Here is a 22,694-nt window from a genome sequence, read left to right on the forward strand (position 1 = left end):
GGGGATGGGAGAGGGGAGAGAGGAGGGGATGGGAGAGGGGAGAGAGGAGGGGATGGGAGAGGGGAGAGAGGAGGGGAGGAACTTCCTTATTCCAGGGAAATACATTTTCTGGAGTGAGGGAATGCATTTCCCTGTAAGAAAGACCCCAGTGGATGTCTAAGACCATAAATAATACTGACCCCATATACATTATGTTTTTTCCTACACATACATACTTATGATAAAGTTTAATTTATGAATTAGGCACAGTAAGAAATTGACAATAACTTATAACAAAATAGAACACTTATAATATGCTGTAATAAAAGTAAATAAGGCTTGCTTGAACACAAGCACTGCAATACCATAACAGCCAATCTGAAGGTTTCTGAGTGTCTAGCAAGCAGGCAGGTAGATGGCGTGAGTACACTAGACAAGAGATGATTCATGACCAGGAGGATGGAGTAGGATGGCATGAAATTCATCACACTACTCACAATGACACACAACTTAAAACTTATTAATTATTTCTGGAACTTTCCATTTCATATTTTTAGACTATAGTTGACCATGGGTAACTGAACCTGCAGGCAAGTGGGGATTATCATATTGCTGTTTTAAGCCACTAAATGTGGGGTAATCTGTTATGAAGCAACACGTAGTTAATATCCTACCCTAACATTACTGTGGGTCCTTTGTGAACTTTTCAATGTCCCTCTCGTCACACCCCAGCCCTAACCTCTAAGTCCTGGGGTAGAGAGCTGGGAGCTGGAAGCCAGGCAGCCTGGAGTGAGTTCCAGCCCCCCCAATTCCAGCTGTGTGAACTGGGATAGGTTTCCCAGCCCCCTCAATTCCAGCTGTGTAAACTGGGACAGGTTTCCCAGCCCCCCAATTCCAGCTGTGTGAACTGGGACAGGTTTCCCAGCCCCCTCAATTCCAGCTGTGTGAACTGGGACGGTTTCTGAGCCTCCTTCCACTTCAATTTTCTCCTCTGCCAAACATCAGTCCTAATGGCACCTACCTCACATGGTGACGTATTAAATGAGTTACTTTATGTAAATCACTTAGAACAGCCTCTGGCACACAATAAGCCCCATTTAAATGTTACCTGGGCAGGGTAATCCCAACACTTTGGGAGGCCAAGGTGGACAGATTGCTTGAGGTCAGCAGTTCCAGACAAGCCTTGCCAACATGGCAAAACCCCGTGTCTACTAATAATACAAAAAATTAGCCAGGCCTGGTGGCACATGCCTGTATCCCAGCTACTCGGGAGGCTGAGGCAAGAGAATTGCTTGAACCTGGGAGGCGGAGGTTGCAGTGAGCTGAGATGGTACCGCTGTACTCCAGCCTGGGTGACAGAGTGAAACTGTGTCTCAAAAAATAAATAGTTACCTGTCATTCCTGTCATTCTTCTTACTACTACTGCTGCTAGTGGCTATTACCATTTCTACTACTACCCCAGAGGTGCCCATGGCACTAAAGCTACACAGTAAATGATCAAGGAGAAGAGTGGTGAAAAGCTAGGAAGGCGAGAAAAAAATTTGAGCTTTTTATTTTAAGTATCTTATTTGATAACTTCCCTAACATTTAAAAAAAAAAAAAAAAGACAACTGGCAATCACTGCTGAATCCTGCTCACTTTGGCACTGACTGTGAGTCTACCGTGTGCCAGGCAGGAAAGCTAGGCACCAGAGACATGGGAGGACCAAAAGGATCCTGGCCCCTGTTCTCACCCGCAGGGAGAAAAGACAGGTAGTGACAAGCAAATCCACAGGAAATCAAGAATTTCAGTGTGACGAATGCTATGGAAGAAGGAGGAGATGCTATAAGAGGTGGTCAGAAGTCAAGGAACCTGTAAGGCTGAAGGAGAAGTTGACAAGCCAAGCCTTAGCTGAAAATACTCTACCAGCAGGCAGGGGGCAGGGCCACGTGCCCAACAATCTACGTTACCAATTTCTACCTCTCCTAATGCACTCGATTTTTTTTTTATTTCCATAGGTTTTTGGGAAACGCATGGTGTTTGGTTATATAAGTTTTTAAATGATGATATGTGAGATTTTCATGCACCCATCACCTGAGCAGTATATACTGAACCCAACTTGTAGTTTTTTATCACTCACCTTCCTCCCACCCTTTCAGCCCCCTTGACTCCCCAAGTCCATCATATTATTCTTATGCCTTTGCATCCTCATAACTTAGCTCCCTCTTATAAGTGAGAACATATGACATTTGGCTTTCCACTCCTGAGTTACTTCACTTAGATATTATCCAGTTTGCTGCGAATGCCACTAATTCATTCCTTTTCATGGCAGAGTAGTATTTCATCATATTCATATGCATATATATGTATCTCACAGTTTCTTTATTCACTTGTTGACTGATGGGTATTTGGGCTGGTTCTGTATTTTTGCAATCGCAAATTGTGCTGCTATGAAAATGCATGTGCAAGGATCTCTTTCCTCCATGAGACATGAAACACTTAGGTAGATCAGGGTGGAGAGGATTCCCATTTGTCAAGAAAAAAAAAAAAAAGAAAAGAAAAAAGTCCAGAAAAGATGAAAGAGCCTTATTCCAAAGATTCTTAAGATTTGAAGCAGAGTCTTCTCCAACCAAGCTAAATAATGTGAAGAACCACCCCGTTCCAAAATAGGTGTGGGATTGAACCAAGTAATTTGTATTTTTAAAGTTCCCTTGGAAAAATCAGATGATCATGCAGGCTTCAGAACCACCAGACCAAGTGGCATATGAATACCAGATTTTCCATGCTCCCCAGGATGGAAAGTGTGGTCTCCATGGGTAAAGAGAGAAAATAGAGGGATGGGCACAGTGGCTCACACCCATAATTCCAGCACTTTGGGAGTCCCAGGCAGGAGAATCACTTGAGGCCAGGAGTTTGAGACCAGCCTGAGCAACACAGTGAAACCCTGTTATCTATTAAAAAATGAGTCAGCCATGGTTTTGCAAGCCTGTAGTCCTAGCTACTCGGGAGGCTAAGGTGGGAGGATTCTTATGAATAAATTCTTTTAATAAGAATTTAAAAATTAAAACATTTTAAAAGAGCAAATAGAAAAACAACATATCAAATCAAATCAGACTCTTCAGACTGGCAAAATTTTTTAACGCACCCGGCCACAAGGTATTCTTTTGGAGTGATGAAAATGTTTTGAAACATGAGGGAAGTGGTGGCTGAGCAACACTGTTAATGGACAAAATGCCACTGAATTTTTCACTTTAAAATGATATTATGTGAATTTCACCTCAATTAAAAAATCCATATTTAATATTAAACAAAAGAGAATGAGCGATGTACTACCAAGAAATCCCCAATGGATGTTCTCTTTAACTTTCACTCCGGAACCACGGACACCATAAGCTGATCAGAGTTACGGGGTGTGTCCAATCAATGAACTAATTTCCCTTCTGCTTAGGGAATGATATTCCCTGGTTAGTCTGGGTGACAGATACCACAGTAAAAAGGGTTAGAAAGAATGTCAACCCACAAGGACACATGCAGCACACCTGGGGTTCTTAACCACTTTAAGCCAGGAATAAAAATGACTCACCCGCACGATGATGCCCATACGTTTGCTTTCGTAGGTGAAAGGGAAGATCTGCAGGATGGTGAAGTTCAGGATCTGGTCGCCAGGGGTCCTCAGCTGCATGGAAGACTGGTCTCGGCCCACCAGGGTTAAGCCCACACTTTCGGTCCACTGTACCAGGGCCACCTAAACATAACACAGGGTCGCAGGTCAGATGCACAGCCGAGAATCCGGGTGCACAGGCTGTGCCGTGAACACAAAGGCGGAAGGGGGCTCAGAGACAGGGGAATGACAGCAGTCACTGCCCTTGGGGACGCCGAGTGCTAGCCCATGACAGTGTCTGTTCCTCTGGGTCTGTGAGGGCTCTCACACTGAAAGCTGCCCCTCTCTAAGGCACAATTCATCTCTTCTAGGTTCAAAGCAGGCTGCACACCAGAGGCATGGCGGAAAGAGACGGCACAGGATTGACCGTGATTGCAACCGGGCACAGTGGCTCAGGCCTGGAATCCCAGCACTTTGGGACGCTGAGACGGGCAGATCACCTGAGGTCAGGAGTTCCAGACCAGCCTGGCCAATATGGTGAAACCCTGTCTCTACTAAAAATACAAAAATTAGCCAAGCGTGGTGGCACGTGCCTGTAATCCCAGCTACTCAGGAGGCTGAGGCAGGAGAATCGCTTGAACCCAAGAGGCAGAGATGCAGTGAGCTGAGATCACACCATCGCACTCCAGCCTGGTTGACATAGTGAGACTCTGTCCCCGTCCCCCTCTCCCCCCGAAAAAAAGAGTGATTGGCACAATGATGGATCACTCCTGGAAGACTCTGCAACAAGTTAAACCACAAAAAAGGGAAGAGAATGCTGACTGACACAGCCCTTCACCTTCAGACTCTCCTTTCAGTCTCATGCACTGCACTGGGGGAGCGTCTTCAGTGGTTCTCAACTGGGCGACTCTGTCCCCCAGGGGACCTGCGGCGACATCTGGGGGAATTTGTACTTGTCACAACTGGAAGGAGGTAATGCTGGTATCCAGTGGGCAGAGGCCAGAGATGCTACAAAACATCCCGTAATGCACAGGACAGACCCCACCAGAGAATGATCTGGCCCCAAATGTCAACAGTGCTGAGGTGGAGAACACAGGTCACACAGAAGAGGAAACCGAGGCTCAGAGCAGTTAATGAAGTGCCCCAGGTGACAGCGCTGGCATGTGGTAAAGCTAGGCTAGGCTGGCACCTAGATCCTCCTGGTGCAAAGTTCCACAGCACACACTCTTCCCTTTCAGGAGGCACCACGCAGGTGTCGAGTCAGAACCTTCTCATGGCCTCAGTCAGACGTGCTCAGCTTAAGGTCAAAGGCATGAGGGTTGCAAACTCCAAGACAGGGGCCAGAGTGGTGATGCAAATAGCGAAGAGGGCTGAGTGGGGGCTGTGGCAAGCAGGAGCCAGCCCCAACCAAAGGGGCTGCTGCCACTATACACACAGGTGACGGTTACTGCCCTGCAGGGACGAGGGCCAGGGTGGATGGAGCTTCCAGTTTCTCAAGAAAAAACAGAAATCTAGACTTCTCCTCAAGACGGCCTAACTGTACGCAACTGGCCAGGTGCTGTGACTCACACTTTTAATCCCAGCACTTGGGGAGGTTGACACAGGAGGATCACTTGAGCCCAGGAGCTCGAGACAAGCCCACGTAACACAGGCAGACCCCACGTCTAAAAACATTTTTTTTAAATTATTAGGGTGGTGGCTCATGCCTGTAATCCCAGAACTTTGGGAAGCTGAGGTAGGCAGATCACCTGAGGTCAGGAGTTCGAGATCAGCCTCGCCAACATGGTGAAATCTAGTCTCTACTAAAAATACAAAAATTGGCCGGGGGTGATGGCATGTGCCTATAATCCCAGCTACTCAGGAGGCTGAGGGAGGAGAATCTCTTGAACCTGGAAGGTAGACGTTGTAGTGAGTAAAGATCGCACTACCGCACTCCAGCCTGGGCAACACAGCGAGACTGTATCTCAAAAAAAAATTATTATTAGGGTGCGGCAGTGCATGCCTGTCGTTCCAGTTACTCAAGAGGTTGAGGTGGAAGGGTCATGATCCTGGGAGGTGGAGGCTACAGTGAGCCATAATGGTGTAAGACCCTGTCTCAAAGAAGTAATAATAAAATAAATGTAAGCAACGAATTCTCATGTTCTAAAAGCTCATGAAGAAAACATGTCTGCGGATGGATCTAGCCTAGGGTCTCCAGGAATTAAAATGAAATAGAGTGGGAAAGGGAAGAAAATATGGGGAAAGAGGAGAGGCAGGGAGGAGCCAGAGACCCCGCCCCTGCTTGCCCTTCACCCCTGCTGCCACAGGAGGGTGGCCCTGATGGGCATGGGGAAGCATGAACAGTATGAAGGGCCTGCATGTGCCTGCCGAGCTGGATGACAGGCTCATCATGCTTACTTCCGGGACAGCAGAGGCCTGGTGAGCTGCTCTTGGCTGGCAGCTGTGACAGGCTGGAACAGGATCTGCTCCTAGGTCTAGCTGACCTCAGTAAGAGGCGCAAGGGACAGTAGTACCACCCCAGTTCATCAGATGCCCCTTCTTGAATCACAGGGGCCTAAGTCAGGGTGTGTGCACATCAGTACGTCTTCAGTTGGGGACCACCCCAACCTGCTATCACCCACTAGAAAGTTGACAGGAGGTGTGGCAGACAGAATAATGGCTCCCAAAGAGACCCACGTCCTAATCCCCGGAACCTGAGAATGTGACCTGACATGGCAAAAGGAACTTTGCAGATGGGATTCAGCGTAAGGACCTTAATAGGCGGAGCTTATCCCAGACCATCCAGGTAGACCTGATAAGTCACATGAGTCCTCAAAAGGGAACTGCTCCTGGTTACAACCAGAGAGAGACTCACGAACAGAAGAAGAGTCAGAGAGACATGATCATGCAGACTTTGAGAATGAAGGAAGGGGCCATATACCAAAGAATGTGGGCAGCATCAAGGGGCTAGAAAAGGCAAAGCAACAGATTCTCCCCTAGAGCCTCAGCAGCAACGCAGCAATGGTCATCAAGCGACCTTGATCCTGTCTCGGTGAAACCCTCATCCCATGTCCACCCCTGATCTATAGAACTGTAAGAAAATCTATTTGTTTCATTTTAAAACAGATGCTGGCCAGTGCGGTGGCTCACGGCTGTAATCACAGCACTTTGGGAGGTTGAAGCAGGTGGATCATTTGAGGTCAGGAGTTCGAGACCAATCTGGCCAGCATGGTGAAATCCCATCTCTGTTAAAATTACACAAATTAGGTGGATGTGGTGGCAGGCACCTGTAATCCCAGCTACCTGGGAAGCTGACACAGGAGAACTGCTTGAACCCCGGAGGTGGTGGTTGCAATGAGCCGAGATTGCACCACTGCACTCCAGCCTGAGCGACACAGTGAGACTCCATCACGAAAACAAAACAAACAAAACAAAAAACAGATGCACAATAATCTGGTACAGCAATAACAGGAAAGGAATACAGGAGGGCTTCCAATTTCAATGCCAAACAAGCTGTCACTTTATTCCCAATCAAGTCCAAAGGTACAGTGTCTACAAAAACCCAAGAAAGCAAAGGAAGGCTCTCCCACTTTCCTCTCATAAAGCTTAATCTTTAGAGGGAGAAGCGGAGGCAGCTTTGAGGAGGGAGTTGACAGGGGCTGTGGGTAGGTGGGTAGATGATAGGGAGAGGGGTACTTGGGAGGCATCATCTCCACTAGAAGTGTCTGGTTATCTTTTTTTTGTTTGTTTTTTTGAAATGGAGTTTCACTCTTGTCACCCAGGCTGGAGTGCAATGGCGTGACCTCGGCTCACTGCAACCTCTGCCTCCCGGGTTCAAGTGATTCTCCTGCCTCAGCCTCCCTAGTAGCTGGGATTACAGGCGCCTGCCACCACACCCAGCTAATTTTTTGTATTTCTTTTTTAGTAGGATGGGGGTTTCACTATGTTGGCCAGGCTGGTCTCGAACTCCTGATCTCAGGTGATTCACCCACCTCAGCCTCCCAAAAGTGCTGAGATTACAGGCGTGAGCCACGGCGCCCGGCTCTATGTTTGGTTATCTTCAAGCCTAGTGGTAGGTAAGTCTAACTTTCCGCATGCCTTAAATAGTTCATGGTAATTGCTTTTTCACTGAGGATGGTGGAAGGTAAAGAGTCCATTTTCAGGGAATCCTGTAGCAGCCCAGCTGCCTCCTGTATGTCTGTTTAATCAGGATTCCTGCTGGGCGCAATTGCTCACACCTATAATCTCAGCACTTTGGCAGGCTGAGGTGGGAAGATCGTTTGAGCCCAGGAGTTCAAGACCAGCCTGGGAAGAAGACCTCGTCTTTACAAAGATTAAAAAACTAGCCAAGGATGGTGGCACGCACCTGTAGTCCCAGCTACTGGAGAGGCTGAGATGGGAAGATTGATTGAGCCTGGGAGGCAGAGGCTACAGTAAGCTGAGACCATGCCATGCATTCAAACCTGAGTGACAGAGTGAGACTCTGTCTCAAAAAAAAAAAAAAAAACACCTGAGGCTCCTCTGGAGTTCCCGTTCCTTTTACCAAGAGAGCTCTGCAGAAGCCACAAGCAAAGGTATGCAGCTGTCCACCCCCAGTCCTTTCTTTCTCTGGAACCCCTGGATGTCATCTTGGCTGACCTGCTATACCCTGAAGAAGAAATTAAGCTGGAGCTCAAAACTGGGGTTCCAGTCCCTGCTCTGCCCCCAGCCCCCACAGGCCTCCGCAAAATAAAGATCTTGAAGCAGATGACGATTTCTCATTTCTGCTCCAGCTCTGAAAATGTATCTTCATGCATCCTTAGTGTACTCTGCTCAGATACTGAATTCAGTTTCTGTTGCTTCTATTAACTAAATTTACATTAGCAAGAAATTATTTTTCAAGACTCTACCTTATTTAAGTTCAAGCCTAATGAATCAGCCAGCACTAACTAGCTTTGAGCTTTGACCGGTGGAAGAAACTATCATACTGACCTCTAACTGTCAAAGAAAGGACCAATCAAGTAGCGGGTTTTTCTGTTTTTCTGTGTGTGTTTTTTTAGTTTCTTTGGCTACTGGTCTGCCTAAGTCTTTGAAAACTCATTCACTTAGTTATTTGTTTAATTCAATGGCTGTGCTACAGACAATGTTTATGTCCTGTAAAATTCATATGTTGAAACCTAATCCCCAATGTGATAGCAGTTGGAGATGGGGCCTTTGGGAGGTGATTAAGTCATGGGGGTGGGGTTCCTCCATGAGGAACCCCAGAGAGTTCCCTCGCTCCTTCTGCCACGAGAGACGGAGTGAAAAGAGGGCCTTTTATCAGCCAGGAAACAGGCCCGCACTAGACACCCAATCTGCCAGTATGCTGATACAGGACTTCCCAGCCTCCAGGACCAGGAGAAATAACTTCTGTTGTTTATAAGATACCCAGTTGATGGTATTTTGTTGTAGCAGGCCAAACAGACTAAGATGCTCTAACTTTCAATACAGCCCTGTTTTGTCGGCTAACAATTGTCTTCCAAAGTTTAAAATTAACAAATCAGTAATGATTCGCATATATAAAATCACACCAGCCAGGCACAGCAGCTCATGTCTGTAATCCCAGCACTTTGGGAGGCCGAGGCAGGAGGATCACCTGAGGTCAGGAGTTCAAGACCAGCCTGGTCAACATAGTGAAACCCCATCTCTATAAAAATACAAAAATTAGCCAGGCATGATGGCGGGTGCCTGTAATCCCAGCTACTCGGGCGGCTGAGGCAGGAGAATTGCTTGAACCCGGGAGGCGGAGGTTGCAGAGAGCAGAGACTGCACCACTGCATTCCATCCTGGGCGACAGAGAAAGACTCTGTCTCAAAAACAAAACAAAACAAAACAAGAACGTTCTCAGTCTCTTTGGGAGCTGATTCCAACAGGATCTGAGCCCTGCAGGAGTCCTTCCTTCTCCCCTTCCACTCTCCTCCATTTAGCTTAAATCAGTGTTAATTTAAAGCTACTTGCTAACAGAACACATAACATCCCCCAGAGTCCTACTCAGGGAAGACCAGTCTAGAAGTGGGGTACTCACCAACACCTCTCAATTGTGGGCCAGACAAACATCTAGGGAGTGAGCTGAGCTAACTGCATTCCCTCCCAAAATAAAGTGATATGCAACAAGGTTACTTAACATTCTGGCAGTTCCGGGCTTCTGTTCAAAGAAATCACCCCTTATCACACAAGATAGAGGATTTCAGGGGCGTGGGTCTCACTGCTGTTAAGAGCCTGAGTTAGGGTCTCAGTAACGGCAGGTCAGGCCAGCAGCAGAAAACGCAGCCTCGTTAAGGTGGATGAATGAACAGATAAATTAGACATGAACTGGATAAACTGCTGGAAAGGTAGAAAGGGCGGGAAGGGGATCTCGTCTCAGGAGTCTGTTATGTTTTCTGCTTTGGGTGAAAAGAAATCAAAGGGGCAGGGCCCACACCTTTCCCTTCCTCAAATGCCCATCTGAGGAACTCATGCTAGAAGCCATCCGTGAAAGGGCTTTTTCATCATTTCTTGGTCAGCAATAAACCACCTGTGACAAGTTCTTAAAGTTTCCTCTTTGTACCTGGGATGCTGTGCTTGGGAAATAAGCCAGATCACGCTCAGTAGCCTTGAATTCTTGTCAAAAGCAGGATACACACCAATCATCAGAGCACGTACAATAAGAGGCGGGAATGCGACATCTGATAAAAGGGGTTATTTGGTGGCATTCAATAAGATAAATACTCAAGCTCACAAAGAGTCACCGGTCAGCCCTAATCCAGCCTTTCAAAATTATAAATCTATCCAAAGACACACGGTTTTCTTCACTCAATAAGAAAATACATTCAAATGCACCAGACAGTGGTTGCAGATTCAAATGACGACAGGGGTTGGGAGAGGAGCAGAGCCATGTAGGGGTCAGAAGAAAACTGAGGTAGCAGCTGCCCAGCCTGGCCAACCATTGCCAGGTAGAAGTTGGGCCCACTATTTCCAGACCTGATCTTTCTTGAGAAAAGCTAATTTTTATATAAAATCAAGTGATTTTTAAATACTGCTTCAATTTTTTTTTTTTTAACACAGCATGAAACAAACAAAAGACAGCCCGCCAGGAATCCGCGGAAGAGACAGTTGCATAAAAGGTCACTTCTTGCTGGACGCAGTGGCTCACGCCTGGAATCCCAACACCTTGGGAGGCTGAGGTGGGTGGATCACCTGGGGTCTGGAGTTCAAGACGAGCCTGGCCAACATAGTGAAAATCCATCTCTACTAAAAAAAGTACAAAACATTAGCTGGGCGTGGTGGTGGGCGCCTGTAATCCCAGCTACTCAGGAGGCTGAGGCAGTGGAATTGCTTGAACCCGGGAGGCGGAGGTTGCAGTGAGCTGAGATCATACTACCGCACTCCAGCCTGGGCAACAGAGCAAGACTCTGTCTCAAATAAATAAATAAATAGTCACTTTTTGATCCAAATGTCTTCTACTTGAAACTGAACTTCCTATCACTTGACTCTGATAAAAATAAATACTTAAGAAGAAAGAACAGCATCATCTTCCTAAAATGTGATCATTAAGAAATGACTATTTATGGGCCGGGCACCGTGGCTCACGCCTGTAATCCCAGCACTTTGTGGGGCCAAGGAGGGTGGATCACTTGAGGTCAGGAGTTCAAGACCAGCCTGTCCAACATGGTGAAACTCCGTCTCTACTAAAAATACAAAAAAGTAGCCAGGCATAGTGGCACATGCCTGTAATCCCAGCTACTGGGGAGGCTAAGACAGAAGACTCACTTAAAGCCGGGAGGCGGAGGTTGCAATGAGCTGAGATTGTGGCACTACACTCCAGCCTGGGCAACAGAGTGAGACTTCACCTCAAAACAAACAAATAAATAAAAAATACAAAATTATCCGTGCATGGTGGCGTGTGCCTGTAGTCCCAGCTACCCTGGAGGTTGAGGCAGGAGAATCGCTGGAACCCAGGAGGTGGAGGTTGCAGCGAGCCAAGATTGCGCCACTGCACTCCAGCCTGGGTGACAGAGCAAGACTCTGCCTCAAAAAAGAAAAAGGAAAAGAAAAAAAAGTAATGACTATTTATTAACTCCATTCTGAGCCAACACTAATACCACACGGTACAGAGCTTTTGCCTCGATGGCCCAGGGATAAGCTAACACCAAGGGAGGCACATCTGACAGTTTCCTACAGTGTCTGTACAACACTGTCCAGCCCTGCTCAAACAGCCCCCACTGTCTTCCTCTGAACAACCACAATCCTTCGGTGGTTAATCAATAACACGGATGGAGGAGGTCCCCTACAGTTCCTGACCTCTGTCCTTTGACCTTACCCCTTGGGTCCAAGGTCATGGCAACGTGGTGGTAAAACTCCAGCACCCTCCTAAATCTTTCTGCTTCACACTCCGAGCTCATTCGGGTACACGTCTGAATGCTGTCATTGTCTGGACCTGAGGCTGAGGCTCAGACTATGCCCAGGCATTGAGGGGAACTGCATACATCTTATGGTTCACCAAGAATGTGCTCATAAAAAAACAAACCAACCGACCTCGTAGCTGCAGAAGGACCACGAGATTGCCTGCCCTCTCCGGCGCCATGTACTTGAGCTCCCTGGCAGTTTTTACACTCACATTCAGCAACAAGGTCAAGACGACGCAAAAGGAGACAACTAGGACCTTTCACACACATGGTCACAGATGTGCAGAGAGAACCTGGAAGGCAACGCATCCTGGCATGATTTACGATAACCAAAAGTGGGAAACCTCCTAAATGGTAAGCTTGGGAGACAGAACAAACAATCTGTGGTGTACGTAGGCAGAAGAATATTGTATAGCCATTAAAAATCCTCTTATTGGCCCAGTGCAGTGCTTAAGCCTATAATCCCAGCACTCTGGGAGGCTGAGGCAGGACAACTGCTTGAGTTCTGGAGTTTGAGATTGGCCTGGGCAACATAGCAAGACCCCCATTGCTACAATAAAATACAAAAATTATCCAGGTCTGGTGGCATGCGCCTCTCATCCCAGCTACTTGGGAGGCTGAGGCGAGAGGACTGCTTGAGGCCAGGAGATCGAGGCTTCAGTGAGCCAAGATTGCACCACTATATTCCAGCCTGGACAATACAGCAAGATCCTATCTCAGAAAAATAAGTAAAACACACTAAAAAAGAAACAAATTCTGTCACTTGCAGCAACATGGATGGAACTGGAAGTTGTTACGTGAAACATGCTCATTTTAATTTTCCTTTCTAAGGGATGAATCCGAATGAGGTAGGCAGTAAAGGCAAGATACTCAGAAGGTAGGTTGTCAGGGTCTGGTAGAAAAAGGCTTATTTTCACCAAACTCGGAAGCTTCCCCAGATGAGAAAAGAGGGAAGCATTTTGCAGATGTAGATGTAGGCTGAGGTGGGTGGGTCACAAGGTCAGGAGTTTGAGACCAGCCCGGCCAATATGGTGAAACCCCATCTATACTAAAAATACAAAAATTAGCTGGGTATGGTGGCATGCACCTGTAGTCCCAGCTGCTTGGGAGGCCAAGGCAGGAGAATCACTTGAACCCAGGAGGGGGAGGTTGCAGTGAGCCAAGATCACGCCACTGCACTCCAGCCTGGGTGACAGAGCGAGAATCCGTCTCAAAAAATATATATATACATATATTTTTTTTTTAATGAAGGGTGCGGGTCATTCTAATACATGCAAATAATTATCTCTGCAAGGATACTCAGATATTAATAACAGTGGGTGCCTCACAGGAAGAAGCCTGGGAGAATGGAAGTCAGGGAAGGAGAGAGACGGGCTTCTCACTCAGTGCCACGAGCATGTGCTAGCCACGCAGATACTCTGCATGTTACCTCGCGCTGCTGATGCATTGCTCTGGAATTATTCAGCTATTCAACGCAGGGTGAAATACGGCAAGCAGCTTTCATTCATACACACACATGTGCATCCATGTGCACACACATACTCATACGGTACATGGGCAAATACATCACACACACACACACACACACACAAATGCCTGCACACAAGCATAAGTCCAAAGAAATGTGAAAGTCATATGACTTTCTTTTAGTTTATTTTTTTGAGACAGTCTCGCCCTGTTGCCCAGGCTCAAGTGCAGTGGTGGAATCTCAGAAAGCCATGTGACTTTCTAAAGGACGTTACTTAATTCACCCTCCTTCCTGTTCAATTATACGTACTACAGCATGATTCTGTACTGGTCCTCTCTCTATATATATATACACACACACACACACACACACAAAGTAAATATTATTTTATATATTATGTCAATATTTATTTAAATTATATTTATTTACATTATATATTTATATAATATAGTTTACATAATATATATTTGTTTACATAACATATATTTATATAATATGTAAACATTTACATATTATATAAATATAAATGTGCATGTCTTACATATTATATAAATACACATAAAATAAAATAAAAAATATATATATTTAAATATGCATGTATTTAGAAGGAGTCTGAGAAAATCTATACCAGAACATAAACAGTAGTAGTTAAAGCCAGGTGGTAAAAATCACAAGTTATTTTTTATCTTCTTTTTGATTCTCTAATTCCTCCCTTTTCTGTAGTGAAGACATTAGTACTTGTGATTTTAAAAGCTTTTTTGGCCAGGCGTGGTGGCTGACACTTACAATCCTAGCACTTTGGGAGGCCAAGGTGGGTGGATCATTTGAGGTTAGGAGTTTGAGACCAGCCTGGCCAACATGGTGAAACCCTGTCTCTACTAAAAATACAAAAATTAGTCAGGCATGGTGGTGGGTGCCTGTAGTCCCAGCTACTTAGGAGGCTGAGGCAGGAGAATGGTTTGAACCCGGGAGGTGGAGATTGTAGTGAGCCAAGATCACACCACTGCACTCCAGCCTGGATGACAGAGTGAGACTGTCTCAAAAGCACCCGGCCAAAAAAAAAAAATTTTTTTTAATATGAAAGAATTCATGGAAAAGACAAGTGAATGAGCCATGGACAGAGCTGATCCTAGCTGCTTGCAGGACAGCACCTCCTGGCTCACACCAAGAAACAAAGGCTTCGAAAGTTGCATTATCACCACGGCCCCCACTCCCACTCTCCACCACCCCCCACCCCCACCCCCCACTCTCAACGCTGTGGAACATCCTGGAAATGGTGGGATGTTGTCAGGGCCGAGGCCGGCTGGCTCCAGCGTCTGAGCAGTGCTCCTCCGGGTCCGACTGTATCCATTTCATTTCCCTGGTGAGTTACTGTACGGTGGCAGGGAGGGCCCAGCGCCCCCAGGCTGTAATCAATAGCTGAATAAAGACACTTCAAGGTCCCCAAACTGGAATGTACACAGGAAACCAATTTAGGAAATCCTGCTTTCTGTTACAGGAAATGAATCCTACGCCAACTGGTAGAAATTACTCCAGCAGCTCCCAAGTAAAATGCATACTGGTTTCTATACATCTTCCATAAACTGACCTTGCCTAGACTAGCAATGTTTTATTGATATTGAATTTCAAAGGCACGATTCTAGAGCCAGCCAAGTCTATGTGGAATCCTACAGGGAAACAGTATGACTTTCTGAAAGATTTCACTTAAACTAGATTTAGCCTCCTTTGAGCCTCATGAGGCATTTAGTCAGATAAACCTATTTGTATTTGGCAGTAGTTTAGAAGGCTGATCAGGAGGACATTAACAACGACTATATCTTTAGTAAGATTATGGGTTACTTTTTACTTTTCTGATAATGCATTCAAGTGTTCTGCTATAGCCATAAAATAACTATGCAATGCAAAATAATCAAAGTTGTTAAAAAACAAACAAAAAACACACATACACGCAACACCGGGCGCAAGGGCTCACGCCTGTAATCCCAGCACTTTATGAGGCCAAGGTGGGCGGATCATGAGGTCAGGAAATCGAGACCATCCTGGCTAAAACAGTTAAACCCCATCTCTACTAAAAATACAAAAAAATTAGCCGGGCGAGGTGGCGGGCGCCTGTAGTCCCAGCTACTGGGGAGGCTGAGGCAGGAGAATGGCATGAACCTGGAAGGCGGAGCTTGCAGTGAGCTGAGATCGCACCACTGCAGTCCAGACTTGGCGACAGAGCAAGTCTCCGTATCAAAAAAAAAAAAAAAACCACACACACACAGCAAAAAGGTAACACTAGCCTCTGAAGACACCAAAGACCAAAGGAAAAGTAGTTCTTTTTTTAATCTCAATCATGATTCAGAATCTTAGAACAAGACAAATCTGAACTCAAGTACAATTCATCCACGGAAGAGAGAAAGTACCATGAGAAAAAGGGGCCGAGAAGCACAAAGCATTCCATGACAGATTTACCCTCACGGAAAAATCTTTGCACAGCCCTAAAACAAATACATCCAAGTCCAGTGGGAACAGAGGAGCGGGCGACAGGCATTAAAGCCTCCAGAGATGCCGACATGAGCATCAGGGGCCTCGGGCAGGACTTGCTTCTCAGATCGTCAGCATCTGGAGCTTGCTCAAATTTGAATTCTGCCAGGCACGATGGTTACGCCTGTAATCCCAGTACTTTAGGAGGCCAAGGCAGGTAGATCGCTTAAGGTCAGGAGTTTGAGACCAGCCTGGCCAACATGGTGAAAACCCTGTCTCTACTAAAAATACAAAAATTAGCCAGGAATGGTGACGCATGTCTGTAATCCCAGCTACTTTGGGAAGCTGAGGTACGAGAATCGTTTGAACCCAGAAGGTGGAGGCTGCAGTGAGCCGAGATCACACCACTGCACTCCAACCTGGGTGACAGAGCAAGAAAAAAAAAAAAAGGCTTGGCATGGTGGCTCATGCCTGTATTCCTAGCACTTTGGGAGGCCGAAGGATCACTGAGGTCAGGAGCTCAAATAAAATAAAATAAATTTGAATTCCATCAAATACCCACAGGTTACTGGTTCCCAGTCCATAGCTACCAAAAATATGGCCCTCTCTGACATCGTTATCCCACAGTATCATTCCCAAAGGGAAAAACAGACTAAACCTGCCAAGCCACAGAAAGAAGAAACGATGACAAACCTGGTCACTTACTACGGCACATGTCCAAGTAGATTAGGACGATCACCCAAATCTACCCTCCCTCCCCCTCTGTCTTTCTGCACACAATTCCCACCTCAGAAGCTGGCCAGGGGGTGCAACATTTTTCACTCCTAAAAAGCCTGGTTCAAATGTCAACAGTCACAGATGAACTGGGTTTTATAGCTTGAGCTGTTCCACAAACACCCTGCAGACTGGAAGGAGGAGTCTCCCAGGTGACAAATCCCGCCACCTAAAAAAGGGAGAAAGCAGCACCGGGACAGGGAAGGTGACACTCAAGTGTTATTTCATTTGTGAACTTTGGAAAAGATTTTCATTGTGCCATCCCCCAACTGCCGGGAACCGCAGGCTCACCGATACTTGCAAATTAGTCCGGAACTTTAGGAGCCCCATTCTTCCTAAAATGAATTTTAAAAATAATTGGGATTCCTCCCAATGTTGGTAGAAGAGTTAAATGGTTAAAAAAAAAAAAAAATTCTGGGAAGCACTCTGGCCATAGTTACCATGAGCCTTACACTCATTTAAAGCCGGTCATGGTGGCGCATGCCTATAGTCCTGACTACTTAGGAGGCTGAGGTGGGAGGATGGCTTGTACCCAGGAGTTCAAGGCTACAGTGAACCACGATCGCAACTGTCAAGAGCCGCTGTACTACTCCAGCCTGGGCAACATAGTGAGACCCCATCTCTAAAAAAAAATACTTGGCTGGGCGCGGTGGCTCAAGCCTGTAATCCCAGCACTTTGGGAGGCCGAGACGGGCTGATCATGAGGTCAGGAGATGGAGACCATCCTGGCTAACACCGTGAAACCCCGTCTCTACTAAAAAAAAATACAAAAAAACTAGCTGGGTTAAGTGGCAGGCGCCTGTAGTTCCAGCTACTCCGGAGGCTGAGGCAGGAGAATGGCGTAAACCCGGGAGGCAGAGCTTGCAGTGAGCTGAGATTCGGCCACTGCACTCCAGCCTGGGTGACAGAGCGAGACTCCGCCTCAAAAGAAAAAAAAAAAAATTCATTCATTTTGACCCACAAGATATATGACTGCCTACTCAGGGCCTCACAACTGTGGGGGTTCCATGGCACAGATCTGGAGGCACAGCAAGCCTAAGTAACTGCCCAAGTGTGGAGCTGGATCCCAGGAGTGAGTCACACGCTATATACTGTGTCACACAAGCCTCCTCCCCAGGGGCCTGGGGCTGCTGTCTTGTTCAGCACTGTCCTCGCAGTGTTAGTCTACTCAAAAGTATCTCTTGAATTCACAAACCCAATCACGCCACTTCTAGAATTAGAAGGTTTAAGGATGTTCATTGCAAAATACTTATAAATATCATTGCTAAAAATTAGGAATAACCTAAGTTCCTACAATATGAGAAGTTCCAATTATGAGAATAGTTAAGATATTATAATGGGCACATGTACAGGTAGCAATTCTTAAAGAATGTTTTTAATAATATTCAAGATGGTTGGAAACAGAAATGATAAAATAGTAAGTGAAAAAAGGAGGATACAAACTATACCTATAGGAAAATTCACATTTTAAAAAGTAAATTAAGATATTGAAAGGTGGCCAGGTGCTGTGGCTCACGCCTAAAATCCCAGCACTCTGGGAGACAGAGCCGGGAAGATCGTGCCACTGCACTCAGCCTGGGCGACAGAGCAAAACAAAAACAAACAAACAAACAAACAACACCTCAACAAAAAGACAAATAGACCAAGTAAAAATGGGTAAAGGATATGGATAGACATTTTTCCAAAGAAGATATATAAATGGCCAATAAGTACATGAAAAGATGTTCAACACTAGGAGCCATCAGGAAAACACAAATCAAAACCACAATGAGATACCGCTCCACACTGACCAGGATGTCCAGAATCCAAAGAACTGACAGTAACAAGTATTGACCAAGATGTGGAGAAATGGAAACTGTCATACGTTGCTGGTAGATCCACAGAACAGTGCAGCCACTTTTAGAAAACAGATCCTCAAAAGGTTAACTATAGAGTCACCATAGGACGCTGCCAACCCACTTCTAGGTATATACCCAAGAGAAACAGAAATCTACACCCACTCAAATACTTGTACACAATTGTTCATAGCAGTGTTATCCATAATAGACCAAAAAAAACCCAAACATGCATTAATTGATGAACGGATAAATAAAATGTAATATAGCCATAAACAGATTATTATTCAGTTATAAAAAGGAATGAAGCATTGATGCATGAATATGCACAGATGAATCTTGAAAACATTACACTAAGTAAAAGAGGCCGATCACAAAAGGCCACCTATTGTATGGTTCCAGTTATTTGGAGTGTCTGTCACAGGCAAATCTATAGAGGTAGAAAGTAGATTAGTGGGTGCTTTAGGGCTGGAGGAATGAGGAAGAGAAGGGGGTACAGCAGGAAAGTGGGTATAGAATTTCCTTTGTGGTGATAAAAATATCCTAATTTGATTGTGATGATGGTTGTAAAAAAAATTTTTAAAAATCCCCAAATATACTAACTATACTAAGAAGACATACTGACCAACACAGTGGCTCACGCCTGTAATCCCAACACTTTGGGAGGCCAAGGCAAGTGGATCAACTGAGGTCAGGAGTTCGAGACCAGCCTGGCCAACATGGTGAAACCCCACCTCTATTAAAAATACAAAAAATTAGCCAGGTGAGGTGGTGGGTGCCTGTAATTCCAGCTACTCAGGAGGCTGAGGCAGGAGAATCGCTTGAACCCCGGAGGCAGAGGTTGCAGTGGGCCGAGATCATGCCACTGCACTCCAGCCTGGGCAACAGAGTGAAACTGTATCGCGGAAAAAAAAATAAAATAAAAAAGTCATACTTTAAATGGGTAGATTGTAAGGAATGTGTTTATCTTAATTAAGATCTTAATTATTTACATCTTTTTTAAAGAATGTGGTTTAAATGGGACCTTGTGCCCCTGTTATGCTGGCCTTCTGAGTTACAAAACAAAATCTCTAACTTTCCTAATTCAGGCTATACCTCAAGTCCAAGGCTATTGTTTTTAGAGGAAGAGCAGTTCTTTCTTGTATTTGAAAATGTGTCTCCCAGCAGCCCCGCACCATCCTGGCTCCTGTCTGCCCTGACACATGGTTTCCTTAGAAAACGCCTAATTCCAGCACAGAGAAAACAAGCAGGGCCTCCCCAGGCCTTGCCACACCTGCCCAGGTTTACCTCATCGGGGCTGGATGCCTGGTACACGCGGCAGGAGTCTTCGTACTGCTTCTCGGCCTCAGCCTGGTCGGTCACACCATTGGACTCGTACACAGGAGTCACGTTGTGGCAGAGCGCGATGGCCTTCACGGCTTCGTGCACGCGGCTACTCATGGTCCGCCGGACTTTGGTGGTGAGCGTCGGGCCCTTCTGAGCAGGTGGGTCCTGGGATTGCTACAGGAAGGAGAAATGAATAAAGAAGATGACCAGAGGCAGGAATGATTTGGAGAGTGTGGAAGAACAGCCGTGCAGCTATTGCTTTTCTTCTACTGTTCCAACACACAGAACTCTTAGGTATATCTACGATGATATTGCAAATAAATGACATGCAATTTTCAGGGTTTGTCATTTATGCTTGGCAAAAAAAATAAAAAATAAACAGAGGAAAAAATTACAATTTAATGAACGAAAATGATTCTACCTGCAGACTGAGTGAATCTATCTTCCCTTGGGTGGTGTCAGGGGCTTTTTATTTATTTTTTTCTTTTTTCTTTTTGAGACAGTCTCACTCTGTCGCCCAAGATGGAGTACAGTGGCACGATCTTGGCTCACTGCAAGCTCCACCTCCCGGGTTCATGCCATTCTCCTGCCTCAGCCTCCCCAGTAGCTGGGAATACAGGCGCCCACCACCACGCCCAGCTAATTTTTTGTATTTTTAGTAGAGATGGGGTTTCACCGTGTTAGCCAGGATGGTCTCGATCTCTGGTGTCAGGGGCTTCTGACAGAATGAGGACCCCACTGCACTGAAAGGGATCCCAGTAGTTCAGAGCAGGGCTTCCCCACTTGGGTACACCTATGTTGGGGGACATTATAGGGTGTTCAGCAGCATCCCTGTCCTCCAGTCACCAGATGCGCTGGATGCCAGCAGCACTCCCCTAGTTGTGACAAGAGATGTCACCAAATGTCCACTGGAGGCCAAAATCATCCTCGGCTTAGAACCATTGTTTAAGCTCACTATCTTCTTGGTTTACAACAGAAGGCAACCTCATCGGGTACCCTATGCAAGTAACAACCATCAACAACAAGCAACCCAGGGCAGTCCAGCGAGGCGTCAGCAATAGCCGGAGGAAACCTTGGCTGGATGGGACTCACTGCAAAATGGCACCTGGCCCTCCACTGAAGCCAGACTTTCAGGAGTAATGGTAACTGTGCTCAAATTTTGCCTTGCAGGCTGACTTTAGACCCTGGCTCTTGCCTGAGAGGCAGCTCCATGGCACACACTGGCCTTCTCCATCCCTTCCTTTACAACTGGCAACACAGCTCAGCCTCTGAAGGGCCAGGAATGGGTTAAGTCTTGGAAAAATGGTTTTGAGCAACACGGCAAAAAGAGCACCGAAGGGTAACCAAAGCTGAGCCTTATTCTTGGATGGGTGGTAAGCAGCTAGGAGACCTGCAGCAAGCGATGCCTGTTCTCTGAGCGTTTCCTGTCAATGAGAGGAGTGAGCTAGAGGAGGTTTTCAATCCATGCTCCACACTGAGCCCCAGGAATCCTGAGAAACCCACTCAGCACCACCAACTGCAGCAGGATGGGAAACGCCATCTGCAGCTCCGTTCCTGTGCCACACATCAGGTGCCACCTATGTTTCCTTTTTTTTTGAGACATGAGTCTCACTCTGTCACCCAGGCTGGAGTGCAGTGGCGTGATCTCAGCTCACTGCAATCTCCCCCTCCTGGGTTCAAGTGATTCTCCTGCCTCAGCCTCCCGAGTAGCTGACATTACAGGCACCTGCCACCAAGCCCTGCTAACTTTTGTATTTTCAGTAGAGACGGGGTTTCACCATGTTGGCCAGGCTGGTCTCAAACTCCTGACCTCAAGCGATCCGCCCACCTCAGCCTCCCGAAGTGCTGGGATTACAGGTGTGAGCTACCGTGCCTGGCCCCTACCTAGGCTTCCTTTGAAGAAAGGGTTCTACTGCTTTAGAATATAATGAAAATTAAGATTACTGCCAGCCGGGGGGTGGTAAGGAAAGGCACTTAACAATCTACGGCTCATTGTTCAACACAAGCCAAATGCCCTCGCATCTGATCAACACCTGCCTGCGTCTCCAGCTGTTCCTCATGTCATCTTCCTCCTGTTCCCTCCACTCCAGCCATGCTGGCCTTTCTGTTCTTTGGGCACTGCCAAGCTTCTTCCTGCCTGAAGGCCTCTGCCCTGGCCATGCCCTCTGCCTAGAACCCCATCCCCCAGCTCGCTGCAGGGCTGGCTTGCTCAGTCTCATCATTCAGGCCTCAATTCAACTTTACCTCCTCAAAGAGGCTCTCCCTGGGCCCCCCAGTTCATGGCACTCCGCTTGCCTTCCCATTGCAAGTCACGTTTCAGCAACACCGTGTGTTACTCTCTTCATTGTCTGAATTGGCCTATTTACCTGACGGTTCCCTCTCACTAGACCACAGAAACAGAAGGCTCACCTGAGTGAGTTACTCATCACTGTATTCTAGTATCCAGGGCTCTGTCTGGTATGCAACAGATATTTGCTGAACAATTAAACAAATTAATAACTTAATATTCCCAAGGTGGTGGTGGGGAGTCCTCAATTGACATGAATTTTTTTTTCACTTTCAAGAAGAAACAACTATGAAATCAACATCAGTTTCAGATTTTACATCACAGATTTAGACAAACCTACAACAGTCTTATTGAATCCACAGCTAACTGAATCATGGAGGCTAGAAATGTGTATGGAGTTACCAGATTCTACATTCTATTAAAAACATATTCATCTAATGGGAGAGAAGTGATCTGATCCTTTAAAATGAGTCGCACTTTACACCCATGACACCCGATTGCCCAAAATAGAGAACAGATGGGTTACAAGAAACAAGAAAATGACTTTCATTTAATTTTTTAATACTATTTTTAGTAGTAGCATTAGACTCCTCAGGTA

At 46.2% G+C, this 22,694-nt stretch overlaps 1 protein-coding gene across 1 annotated transcript in view; it reads right to left on the bottom strand.

Annotated features, from left to right (window-relative positions):
- The window catches only part of ATP9A (ATPase, class II, type 9A), a 141,942-nt gene that overhangs the window by 41,081 nt on the left and 78,167 nt on the right, over positions 1–22,694 (bottom strand). The window contains exons 12-13 of the mRNA XM_011978174.1: positions 19,771–19,983; positions 3,542–3,703 (exon numbers count right to left, since the gene is read on the bottom strand). Of these exons, the coding sequence (XP_011833564.1) occupies positions 3,542–3,703; positions 19,771–19,983 (375 nt within the window). The remainder of the gene's footprint in view (positions 1–3,541; positions 3,704–19,770; positions 19,984–22,694) is intronic.

This window comes from Mandrillus leucophaeus, unplaced genomic scaffold, assembly GCF_000951045.1.
Source record: "Mandrillus leucophaeus isolate KB7577 unplaced genomic scaffold, Mleu.le_1.0 Scaffold19, whole genome shotgun sequence".
Taxonomy (NCBI): Eukaryota; Metazoa; Chordata; class Mammalia; order Primates; family Cercopithecidae; genus Mandrillus; species Mandrillus leucophaeus.